Genomic DNA, 13503 nt, shown 5'->3' with positions numbered 1-13503 from the left:
TTTAAGATATGTGGATGGGCAGGTACATTAATTGGGCCATCCGTCCATGATGAATTTTATGCAAGTATTTACAAGAAATCATGGATGAAAAAATCAACATGTAACTAATTCAGATGTGCTGTAAGATGAGTTTGTCAAAGACAAATCATGCCAGAATAAACTTCTTAATCTTTCTTTTCAAAATTCTTTTATTTACTATCAAGAGGAAATGCAGCAGTTCAACAATGCAGCACATAAGAAAACATATAGATTAGAAATAAGAATTTTCAACCAAGGCAAATAAAAGTTAAAATGGCAGTGGAAAGCTGCACTATAGTGGAAGGAATTTCCCTCTGGAGCAGATGGAAAATGCTACTAGATATGAAGAAATCTCTGGGATTTACCTCTGTTTTAAAGGACTGGAAGGGTGTGGAGATGAGAGCAACTTCCCTAAAGTCTGAGACAATTTTCTGCTAATATGTTGTTGAAAGGTCTCATCACTTGAGAGGGACAAAATCAAAATATGATACAGCAAAACATTGTAACTTTGATTTAAATAATTAATATGAAAGAATAGAAATTAGATTGACTCTAATGGTAGAAAAGGTAGGATATGCTAGTGGAGACTCATAGAGATTCTTCTTTATCCTGGGAGCTGAACAGTGTTAAACAGGAGAAGCATCTTAATTGTGACATAAAATATGTTTATCTAAAAGACACTCAAGTTCTAGAACATAATTGGCAGGTGTTTACAAGAGATGTATGAGTATGCTAATGATATAAAAAATGATGTAATCTTATCTGTAATGTAGTTATCATTTTGGTTAAGAAAGCTGAAGGATAAGGAATTATAACTTGAGGAAGTTTGGACATACTAGGTATTTTTTAGCTCAGAATAGTTTATTTTCCAGAAGAGATTTTTTTACTTGTTAGTCAAGTGAGATCTTAGAGGCATCGTATTTGATCTCTAAAAAGACATAGAAACATGAGTGCTTCAAATACATTCAAGCTAGTAATTAGGAGATATTTTTCTAGGTTTCAGAGAGTAACCTGGAAGGCATCCTTGAATGGGATGAGAGAGGGCAAAATAATAGCTTTATTTAAGGTACTATCTGAATGAGATTGCGTGATAGAGTGGCCACAGGAGAGTGATTTTAGTGACCCGGTACCATGTTCTTATGTTTGTATTTCATTCCAATTATGGAATGGAATGAAAATGTGTTCTTAGGAAGATCATATTGTAGCAAATCTGAAAGTGTTTTCTTTTGTTTTAACAATGCCAAATTTTGCTGAGTGGACTGTAATAGTAAAATCTGAAATATGAAATGCTGCTTTGCTTCCAACTTTAATCTTGCATTTTGTTTTTGCAGGAGATATGCTTGACCTTCTGAAGTGGAGAACCCACCCAGACAAAATTGCAGGTTGCCTCTCAAAATTAAAAGAAATTGATGGTTCAGAAATAGTGAAGGTATATACCTTTTCATACTTTTGGATGATATGACAGAAATAATGTATTTCTGTGTCACAGAAGTATCTTTTTAATAACACTCTTATTCTCTCCCGTCAGTTTCTTCAAGATACACTAGACACTTTATTTGGGATTTTAGATGAAAATTCTCAAAAGTATGGATCAAAAGTATTTGATTGCTTGGTAAGTTTCATTTTGTGATCATGCTTAACACTGTCTAAAAGCCAAGTAAAACAAAAAAAAAGTGTTGGGTATTTTTCTTTCTCTCACATTTAGGTTCACATAATAAATTTGCTGCAGGACAGCAAGTTTCACCACTTTAAGCCAGTAATGGACACTTACATTGAAAGTCATTTTGCAGGAGCACTTGCATACAGGTGAAGTCTGTACTTTTTTTATCTGACTTAATACTGACAATAATTACTTAACTAATTCCCTGTTAAAATCATTCTACTGCATATTTAATGCTGGTATTATTGGCCAGTCATCAGAGATCTATTAGGTGCTCTTCAGCAGACTTAAAACTAAGTGTACTATTGAGTCTGTGATGATCAGTGAAATCAAGTAATCTTTTATATGACAACTATTGGTTTGCATTTTATGTGCAAAGTTAACCCTTCTCCCACGTCTGTGTTGTAATACTTTCTGATGTGCTATTATAGAGATCTTATAAAAGTACTGAAATGGCATATTGATCGAGTCACTGAGGTGGAGCTTCATGATCACATACAGGAAGTACTAAAGGTAATGAAATTATTGAAGACAAGTATATATTTGAATGATGTTTTCATACAGTACACACAGGTTTAACACAGGGAATGAAGCAGAATATATATAAATGATGGAACAGTAGTACTCATTCTAGGGAGCTGCAGGCTTTCGGTGCAGTCAGTTTATTCATTATTCTCTTCTGTAAGTAAATTGACCATTGAAGCTCACTACCATTAGTCTGTGGAGCTCTATGTTCCTTACTGAATGGGGCAAAGGAAGCAAATATAGATTACACTGGTGGTAATAACATCCACTGCATGAATCTAAATGCTGACCTAATGGTTCAGTCCTGACGCCAGGGAATTCTACTGATTGTAGTGGTTGTGGTTGTTCCTTTTGCCCTGGTTTGTACAATCAGAAAAGCATAACATGCCATCAGGCTGAGTTATACAACACAATAATCCCATTTGGGACACATGCTACAATTTGGAAATAAAATACCCGTGTGGTACCTTTCTGTGTTTTTCTGTGCTGCTGTGAACTTTGATGTCTTGCCAGTAAGAGAGGGCAGTATTTTGAATTTGCATTCCAACCATTTTGCAACTTAATTTAAGCTTTTTTTGGATGATGAGAGGGTGGGAGGAGAAAGTAGTGTTGAGTTTTTGCTTGTTTGTTTTGTTGGTTTTTTTTTTTTTTTTTAATTAAAATGTTGTTAATGTTGCAATAGAGAGATTTACCAAAATTACCTAATGGGCTCAGCCTCTTTTTTGTATTTGAATGATATAATCATTGCACGTGTTCTGTTTGGAGATAAGCGTGTTCATTTTTGTGAGTTGTCTGATTTTGGCATTTATAGGCACAGGAATATATCTTTAAATACATAGTTCAATCTCGAAGATTATTCTCTATTGCTACCGGTGGACAAAATGAGGAGGAATTTCGCTGCTGTATTCAGGAGCTCCTTATGTCAGTACGCTTTTTCCTGTCTCAAGAGAGCAAAGGAACTAGTGCTTTATCCCAGCTACAAGTAAGTTTTATGGCTTGTTGTCATTTTCAACATCCAGTATAAAAAATGTATGCCTGTTCAGAAAGAAAACGTATTTTTGCTAGAGCACAGTGGCATTTTTAACTTTCCATCTTACAGTGTGAAATTTTCATACCAGCACCTTCGAAATATGCTTGGAATAGATAATCCTAAACCTGGTATTTTATTTTGCATTATAATAATTATGTTGATGGATACAAATAAATCAGTTTCTCTGTTTTGGTCTTTTTACTGCTCAGTTTAACCACACTGACACTGAAGAATTCGAGCCATACAAAAGACTACTATCAGAGTTTTCATGCTTTACAGAAAATTTTTAAGTCTTGATGAACCATATGGTTTAATACTCAGATGATACCTTTATTTCATTTGAGACTACAAAAATGGGCTCATGCTGAAGTGTTGTGGCAAAACACACAGGAGACAGCACTCTACATTAAATGCTCATAAATATACCATCCTTTTCCCACATTTCCGTAAACAGAGATGGTTAAGATCCTGTTAAGAATTAATGTTTTCCAAATTTCTGTAGAAAACTGTTCCACCAAGAAAATGGCAAATCAGAGAGAACAAAGCTAGAAAGGTGGCTCTTCCATCTCATATCATGTAAGCAGCTGGAGTCAAAAGACAACAAAAGAATACAAACAACCACATTTAGAATTCTTTTTCAGAATTTTAAACTCATGTTAGCCTGTTCACCAGTGTGAGAGTGTAAGTAGCTTTTCACAATCAGCAGGATTTAGAGAAGAAGAAGGGAAAGTCAGTTTTAGCTTCTTTTCTCTGGCATTGTTCTCCTTATTTTTACAGTGTTTTGTTTTCATATTCATCAATGACGTTCTAAACCATTTTAAGGATTGTTGAAGGGAACCAAGACTGCCAGTACTGCCTCACTCCAAAATAAAAATGTTCAGTATTTGAAAAATGGATGATACAGAGACTGTTACATTACTTACCTTAAAACAAAGTAAACCAAACCACACAAATATTTTTTGTATTGTATCAGCTAGATTCTGCCATCCTTTTAAAAATTTTCTCTCATGGAGATGTGTGTTTAAAGAATAAATATTTTTGTTCTGAGTTGAACTTCCACTTTGTCCTGGGAGAAATGAACAATCATTAGATATTACTTGAAGGAAATAGTAACAAATGTAAGTCCGTTAATGAATGTGAGGCTATTCATTCTGAAAAAAAAGACCATTTTTAAAGCTATTACCTACCCTGGAAGCCAGGCATTTTTCTAGAGTTACTTAAATTTCTAAAGTTTATTAAATTCTATAAATGTCAAAACTGTTCTGACTGTCCATTTTTACCCTGTCGCTCTAGGCTGTGTTTCTCAGCTCATTCCCATCAGTGTACTCAGAACTTCTGAAGCTCTTTGATGTGAGAGAAGTGGCAAATTTGGTTCACGATGCTTTGGGCAGCTTGCCAACAATCATGCATGGGGATGAGTCCCTTCAAGCTGTTAAGCTGCAGAGTATTGGGAAAACTGTGGAGAGTCACCTGTACACTAACCCAGGTAAGGTTACTCTGGGCTGCCTGCAAATGAGAAGCTCAGACTGTGTGCTTTGTGCCTTGGCCAGCAGGTGCTGAAGGGAATAGTGTTCAATTTTTCCAAGCAGGCTGAAGCTTTGACCATCTGTTTAGTAATTGAAATTAATCACCCTTCTGAAAGTAATCTTTAAAATACACTAGGCCTAAGAAAGTATGTCTCTGCAGAGGTTTTACCACTATATGGAAATTAGGGAGGAAAGGTGTGCTATGTATTAAATGCTAATGTTGCATAGGAAAGTCACAAGGATTGCCCAGAGTCTAAGATTTTTCTCTTTCTAATTATGCCAAGCACATACTTGAAAAGATCTGTGTCATGATTTTTTTCTTGTCTTTCTGTATAATATTTGTAAAGGGCAAATATTAGCATTTAAAGCAGTCAGCTAATTTGACTTCCTGCATAGAAGAAAAATTAGGACAGTGACTGATGGCTCAGAGTTCTTATTATTGCACCATTGCTTACAGTCATTAATTTTTCTGTATCCAGTGGCTGACACTGCAGCTGACATTTACCAGGAAAAAGAATAACCTCAGACAAATATTCTCCAATCTTTCTCACCTAGTCTTTGGCGAATCCATAGGTGAATGAGCCAGCTCTTCTGTTCTGTAATACCACTACATCAGCTAAACAGATCAAGACAGAGGGGTATTTAGATTCTGGGCTTATAAGGAATATATCTAAAGCTGTGATATATGTAGTGGTTGTTTCAATAACTGGCATTATTGCCTCCCAAGTCATTTTAAGTTGCTTTTTGCTAGTCTATTTGGTCTGGTAAAACAGAGTTTCTGATAATTTTATAAAGCTTTTGCAAAAATGGGATAGTTGAAACAGTTGAATGAGGATGCTCAGTTTTGCCTGAGATGCCTCCAGTCATGTTGTGTGTAAGAGTTGGCTATTTGCAACTGTTGCTACATGTAGACTTTTGGTCTTCAAAATGCAGTTCATGATGCTGCACTTATGTGTAAGCAGTGCACAGAGTAGATGGCGCCTCGGGTGAGGTGCCATCAGGAAGCTATCTAGTGTTGCCCTGGTTATCAAGAGTTTTCTAAAGCCTTCTGAGTTTACATTCTTGTAGAGAACTTTCTCACACAACTTTCTGTAAATAACCTATTGTTTTGCATTCTTTCATAGAGGCGGAGAAATTTGATGTGCAGGTAGTTTGTCCAGTGTCGTTGGAGAGGTGGCACGTTCACCCTCCAATCCACTGGCATCTTTTGAGAACTATAAAAGACTGGAGTCAGAAAAAATAAATTAGTCTCTTCATCGTGACCAAGGCTGTGGTGCGTCGTTTTTGCTTGTGTCATCTGGTGACAATCTAGAGTGAAGCAAGAAGAAACACTTTGGCACAGGGCTGCTCCTGGTTTCTTCTGACCTTCTGGACTGAGGGATTTGAGTTGTAGCTGCAAGACAGGACCTGTGGCCCAAACAATAATGCTCATACACAAAATATGTGAAAGAGCTACTGTTACTGCTCTGTGATAGCTGTGGAGTTGAGTAGTGATTGGATTGAGCTTTCTATCACCTGCTTGCCAGCACAGTACCCCAACCATAGAATCACAGGCTGGTTTACACAATGAACACTTCATCTTGTCTCTTGATTATGGATTGCCAGATAGTCAAGAATTCAATACATGTAAGGCCTAAGAGAATGCAGGGAAAAGGAGCCATCCCCTGTAATCCAGGGGCTAAATCTTTTTTATACAAATAGAAAAGTCACGCTTTATTGCTTCAACTGAAGGCATTAGCTCTGTTTTTTTCATCCAGCAGGAATCAATAAGCAGATTTAGCAGTGAGGATCAGAAGATGGCACTTTTCTAGCCACAGGTTTGCACATTGGCAGTTGCCCTGCCCAGTTACCCTTTGACCCTAGAAGTCTTGCAGTGGATGGGTCAGTGGCAGCTGTGCACATCTTGACATCTCAGAACACCGGGGACAACACTTGGCTAAGCCAGGCTCTGAGGTAGAGAAAAAGAATATGCTGCCTTGGTTTCACTGAGAAACTCTCGCCCCAGTTGTGGCACTACAGGCACATAGGAACTCTCAGGGCAGTCCTGATGAAAACCTGCTGAGGTTCTTGCAGAAATAAGCAGTCACTGGAGAGAGGCTATTTATTGCCCAGTGTTGGGTTTCTGTACCACTGGTTTTCGATGATGACTGATTGATGGTCATTTGCTTACTGCCTTACAGCCTTTGTTTATTATTGTCTTTAGTAGGAAGATACAGAGGTACACCTGAATAAATAATAAGCATTAAACACCCATTTAAAAAGAGCAGGCAAGCTTTTATTTCAAAAATAAGAATATCCTTAAATAGTGTGTACAAATGGATTTGTCCATATGATTTGTCTTTTATTATACAGATGACTAGACAATGAAAACAAGGGGATAGTAAAACATAACAAGGTTAGTGCTGTGTTTCAGTAAGTGAAAGAAACATTAAACAAATAAAATCTCAGAATAAATATATCTTCTTCTTCCTCATAGAAAAAATAGAGGAAATAATTAAGAGGGGGGAAAAGTGTTTATAGAAAGTGTAACCCACAAACCATACCTGCTTGGCAAAATTGTTTTAAAAGAGTAATTTTCAAACTAGAGAAATCAATTTTTAGCATATAGTCACATTAATGAACATAGGAGGTAGATTAATATATTTCTTTAATGCAACTTATAATCATTAAAATTTGAATAGAGGAAATTATTCAAGTACATTTCTATGGGAATATAATATCTTAATTATGGAAAAGATTTTAAAACAACAACAAAATGAAAACAGGTAATATCCTTCCATTTATTAAGTTCTGAATAGGTGTATAAAGTGTTACCACAAGTGTAAGTTGCTCTTAAAAGGGTTCTTCCCATTTAATATTGTCTTTAATTGTAATAAAAAGAAGCAGAAATGAGTAGCATTTTAAGTATGTTCTTGCACAATTTTCAGCAAATTCAGGCCTGCAAATAACACCAAAGAGCTGTGTTTAGAAAATGAAAGAATGGAAAGGCAAATTATTTTCTGTAGAAGTCAATAGTCTGAGTTGCTCATACTCAGTAGGAGTGAGAAATCTGGAAAAGTAAAAATTCTGAAAGAAATCTGAAAATACTGCTGCTGGTCTGTAAAGTAGAACTTTTTTGTAGAATAACTTAAGTTCCTGCTGAAGTCTGTCATAATCTTGGCATATAAATGGATCCTGTCACATGGCAGGAACACTAGAGCCTAATTTCTCATTGTTATGGATACAGGCATTACTGTTCTACTTTTTTTTTATTAATTTTGGATAACAGTTCAATAAATACTTAAAATTTCTTTTATATGTAGTATATTCCACACAGTGGTGTTTTTCTTCATCTGTGATATAGTGACTTCCAGCATATTGTTTACTCTTCAAACATTTGCTTATGATTGTGAAGTAAAAGCTTCTGCTTATCAAAAAATTTTGTTAAACCTAGCAAAAGCTTCTGCTTATCAGAAATAGTTTTGGACTAAAGACATATTTTATAGCTGTATTAAAATTAAATTACTCTATGAGAAGCTCCTATTCATGAAATTTTTCATTTTTTCCAGATTCGCGATGCATTCTTCTTCCAGTAGTTTTACATCATCTCCACACGCATTTACAAGAGCAGAAGGACCTTATAATGTGTGCCCGTATCCTTAGCAACATATTTTGTCTCATCAAGAAGAACAGCTCAGTGAGTAAACACCATGTCACATCCCCTTGAACTTCTTTATATGGCTCAGTGACATTTAATGACACAAGCTGGACCTTGCCCAAGAGCATTTTAAAGAGTTCTCTGTGTAATGTGTCTGCATAAACATGTAATTTTGATTTTTACATGATCCTTTTCTTTCCATGCATGAGCATTTTAATTGTATCACATAGTGTTCTGACAAGCTTTTGCACTTCTTGAGTGTTGTGTTGGAAAGAAAGAAATGTCTACTTTCTTTTAGGGGCGTTTTTTATTGTGGGCTGTGTATTCTTAGTGGACACAGGGCTGATCTAGATAAAGAGATTGATATGAGTATTGCAAGGGAGATTGCACTTGGTTGCTAGTTGATAAACTTGGTGGCCAGTTTCTAATGTTTGTGAATTAATGTGTGAAAGCTACATATGAGAGCTCACTTAGACAGGTGTATTGCAAATGGGAAGGTGATTATAGATTCTGACAGACAGCAGGATATAAAGCAATTAAAAACAAGCATTGCCGGTAATTAGTGCAATACATGCATGTCAAGGCCAGCATACATTACCTTGTAATGCATTAGTGAGAACTCCTTTATGTGCTTCTTTGTTTCATACCACTTTCAGCAATTAAAGTTGCTCCATCAATGATTTGATAAGGATGTGGCTTGCACCTTTGGCACTGTAACAACAGCTTTTTCTTACAACAGTATTTCTTCCAGCTGCTTCTGGATAAGTATAAAATCTCATCACAAGACAAAGTGCTAAAGCAGAGCTGTGGTTTTGGCCTGGGAGAAATCCTTGCATATCTGGTCTCAATTTCAGGAGATCTTCCATTTGGAGTCATCAAACCAGAAATGTGCACAATTACAAGTGGATATCTACATAAATGTTCAGGATATGCAGCTACTGTTTTTAGTATTCTTTGAGTAATTGAGACTATTAACAACTGTGTGACTTTGACATGTTTTTTTGGTACATCGGTACAGAATTTCAGTTCTGCTATTATAATCGAGATGATTTGGAGATTGAGGGAACAAGTGAATTTGCAGTAAGGCAGCTTTGAAAATTAAGGCTGTTGCTCAGTCCAAAAGTGGTTTGTAGTAGTAAAGAGAAGAGTCCTCATGGTGGATGCAGTTCCTAAATATACTATGTACTGTCTGCTTTCATAAGAAGCCAGTTTAACAGTTCTTTGATGCTAGATGAAGTGACAGAGGACATGGCTTGACACTAGATTCAACTTAAGTCCAAAAAGGAATTTTGAGTTTTGTTACAAATCATATGCTGTAGGGTGTCTAGGAAGCAAAATAAAAGAAAAAAGCCAAATCACTCCTACACCTCAATATCAGCAAAGCTGATCTATTTGTCTGTCAGAGTTTTAGCTTGGTTGTGTGCATTTGATTATCAAATGTTTCTGTGAGGAAGGGTCATGTTAAACAATGGATAAAATGCTCAGATTAAGATGGTGGTTTCTGCTGCTGCGGAGACTTAAAACAGTCTTGAAGCAGGGAAAACATATTTCCATCTGAATTAAAAAGGAGAAGTAACTCCAACTTGACTTTATCAAGTGTTTTCCTGCTGGTAACTGAGATATTCATGGTCTGTTTTAGCAGTGAACACTTTGATTTCTTTGTTTTGATGTTGTGTACAAGCAGTTGTGGGCTCACATAAATGACTAATTTGTTTGTGCTACTCAGCTGCTGGGAAGCAGCTTAGCTGGGCCTTATTGATGAAGCATGTCCTGAAGGTTGAGCACCATCTGCTTATTTCTGGTGATAATTTCAAAGTGTAAAATAGGATTTTACTTTTTGGATTTTAAGCCTTTCTTGGCAATTTCCTCAGAAGATATATGAATGTTACCTATAAAAATCTTGCCCAGAAAATTTTTATATATTACTTACTGCTTTCCTCTAAACGCCAAGTGGAAATAGAGCTATGGTAATTTGATTAACATGTACATATTCAAAGTCATCCCTGTAACTGTCCTCTGTGATGTAATGAATGGAAAACTATTAGGAAAAAAAAAATGAATAGAATTAAACTATATCTGAATTAGACAATAGTCCTTGTTTCTTGAATGTAGCATTCATAGTGAAACTGTAATTAGTTTTTAAAACTACATCAAAGGAATTATTCTTGTGGTCGTATTTCTATTTTAAAATCTTAACTGTTTTATTCATTATTTAAGGAAAAATCAGTCCTGGAAGAAATTGATGTGATTGTAAACAGTCTGCTAGATATTCTATTAAGGACCATACTAGAGATCACCAGCCGACCACAGCCATCAGGCTCTGCTATGCGCCTCCAGTTTCAAGACGTGACTGTAAGTTTCCTGCAGTGAGAGAGCTCACAATTGTCACTGGTTGGACTACTAGATTTGTGAATATATTGTCTTTGTATTGTAATTCACAGTGTTAGACTTTGTGTATAAATGAGAGAATGAGGAGGACAATGAATCCTTCCTTGCATTCTACTAATTTCTAGTGGAAATAGTAATTTTTTTTCATTAAGTTTTTTTATAGATTGTTACCAAAAAACCCAAAACAAAGCAAAAAACAAGCCCAAAAGTTAACATTTCTTTTGAGACTTTTAAGTTAGTAATTATTTCAGTATGTTCCTTTTGTTTGTAATATAATAGCTTTCTGAAACTCTCCTTCAGTTTGAATTCCTGAAAATAGAAGCATATCAATCAATAATAGTTCCTAAAATGCATATATTTTTTCATGATGAAACAACTCTAAAGATGCCTGCAGAATCTGTGATAACTTGTACTAATCTAAATTTGTTACTTGAGAAGCATTTTGTTGTTCTCTGGTCTGAGCATTTGAGCTTTGTTTTTGTCACATGAAGCTGAGCATACAGGATAGATTTAGAAGATTAGCAAATGATGTTTTGGTGAACCTGCTATAACAACTCATGGAAATTAGAAGGTTGAAATACAGGCATTTATGGAAAAGTCTGTGATGAGCATTGATCAAAAAAAAAATGAAGTGTTATTTTGCTTTGTTTGCAGCAAGGTTTTCACTTTGCTTTTCAAGGGCAAATTGGTTCTAATATAGCCAGAGATGTCACCCCAAGAAGGTGTGAGGAGTCAGCATTTAGTGCAGAAAACATACTATGCTGAGTGATTTACCATCTCATTATACATTTATTACCTAATTGCTCAGTGTTTACACTGCAACAGTTTTTGTTAATGAATAGAGGGTTGCTTTTCAAACCAGAATTTCCTCTGAGATCAAACATTTCAAAAGCATTTAATAGCTGCAGAAAAAAAAAATGTTGCTGGGGTTTTTTTTGCTTCCTTTCTCTTTTTCTTTAGACCCACAGAGAGCAAACTATATATGGAGTATTTTATGGAGCTGACCAAACTCTGTAATAAGTTAACATCATGCTTAATCACTGTGGTTCAACAGCAATATACATCTAAGAGTTTGGGAGATTTTTTTCTTTAAATTACAAAATTGCAAATGTATGCCATGTGGCATATCAGGCCACCACAAGAGAATCTAAGCTGAAGAAAGGGTGGTAATGTTAAACTGTTAGTGTAGTAAAGCTCTGATTTTATTGGCTTGTTTTGAGATATCCCCTTGCTTGCAGATTAAGTTGTCATTAAACACCATGACAGCCTAAGTCTTTTAGACCATCAAAAAATTAGACTCAGAAAGTGCTTTCAAGTTGCAAAATTTTCTTTTATGCATCAGAAAAGCCATTGCAGGATCCCAAAGAATACTTAATGTGAAAGTGACTCACAGCACAGCATAAGGCAATTATATACATTTATGTAGAAATATCATGCAGTATGGGCTTCTGGCAGCACATGGAGCCAGATTCTTGGAACTATTTGTAGAGCACGTATGATAAAGTACTCAATGTGAATACAGCAGTAGAGTCTGTTCCAGTATGTTGCCATTATTTCAAACTGCATGTGTCATAAAAAATTCTTTGTGAGATGTACCACGGGGGCACACTTAATAAAATTCTCCCATAGTTTTGAATGAGACATAGTCTTCCTTGTGGAAGTAGTCCCAAACCTATCTGAGTGTGGTTTCCTAGGCCCATGTGTCTCTGTTTTTCTTCACCAAGAAACAGCATCAGATCAGGCAGCACTGGGCTTTGTGCTGCCATGACTCCACCATTTCTTTCAAGCAGCTTTGACAGCTGGATACCATTTAATTTTCAGTCAGCAGTCTTGTTTCATGGTAACCTGCAAAGTGGGTGTGATGCTTTAAACTGAGCATGAAGCAGACACGGCTCCAGGGTGACAGTATTGCAGATGTTGCATTGGCAAACATGGAATTAAATGCAATGGTGAAAGTGAAATTTCTACTTTGGTTTGTTGCTGAATTAGACCTTTGGACTTCCTTAAGAAAAAATGCATTCCCATTTGCATGTAAAGGATTGGCAGAAAGCAGTCCAATTAAAGTGAACTTTAATTGATTTCAGATCTTGAATGTTCAGTCCCTCAGAACCTAAATTAACTGCAATTTAATTGAAAGCTCCATGGTTTTTAATAATCGTGCTCCTGAAATAAGATACAAAAAAATTACTTAAGGAATCTACTAAGTGATTTTATTATACTGCTTGGCTTGACTTTTGACACTGTAATTGGACCCTAAATGTTTTTTTGCAAGATTGTTATGTGTGTGGAATTTGCTTTTGTACATGATTTGAAAGTTAATCTGTAGCCAACACTGGCAGAAATCCTACAACATACAATGCATTGAGTTCAACAAATGAAGCTGAATGTGCATAGCTATTTTAAAAACCAGCTTGTATAGCTACCTACATTCAAATTAAAAGCTCAAATTTAGAAGTCAGTTAACAATTAGTTAAAGTTGATACTTTTATAACACTAATCTCTCTGTCAACTATAATAGTACAGCTCTCTGTTATAGGTTGTGATTTTTAAAATACTACTATATAAGTTGAAACAAATGTAGGAACATAGAAGAAAGGACTAAAAAGGACTGCTTAAAATGCCTAGGCAGGGAAGGAATTTTGTCACTCAAGTAGCAATTTGGTATACAGATATTTACAAGACAGCAGCTGTAACCTTTATGTTTATGCCCAGAGCATGA

At 35.7% G+C, this 13503-nt stretch overlaps 1 protein-coding gene across 1 annotated transcript in view; it reads left to right on the top strand.

Moving 5' to 3' along the window:
- The window catches only part of DOCK4 (dedicator of cytokinesis 4), a 218492-nt gene that overhangs the window by 146181 nt on the left and 58808 nt on the right, over nt 1-13503 (top strand). The window contains exons 18-25 of the mRNA XM_053977046.1: nt 1350-1447; nt 1547-1630; nt 1724-1824; nt 2110-2191; nt 3015-3185; nt 4527-4719; nt 8308-8435; nt 10614-10748. Of these exons, the coding sequence (XP_053833021.1) occupies nt 1350-1447; nt 1547-1630; nt 1724-1824; nt 2110-2191; nt 3015-3185; nt 4527-4719; nt 8308-8435; nt 10614-10748 (992 nt within the window). The remainder of the gene's footprint in view (nt 1-1349; nt 1448-1546; nt 1631-1723; nt 1825-2109; nt 2192-3014; nt 3186-4526; nt 4720-8307; nt 8436-10613; nt 10749-13503) is intronic.

This window comes from Vidua macroura, chromosome 5 (assembly GCF_024509145.1).
Source record: "Vidua macroura isolate BioBank_ID:100142 chromosome 5, ASM2450914v1, whole genome shotgun sequence".
Lineage (NCBI taxonomy): Eukaryota > Metazoa > Chordata > Aves > Passeriformes > Viduidae > Vidua > Vidua macroura.
This window is presented reverse-complemented; position numbering and strand designations above follow the sequence as displayed.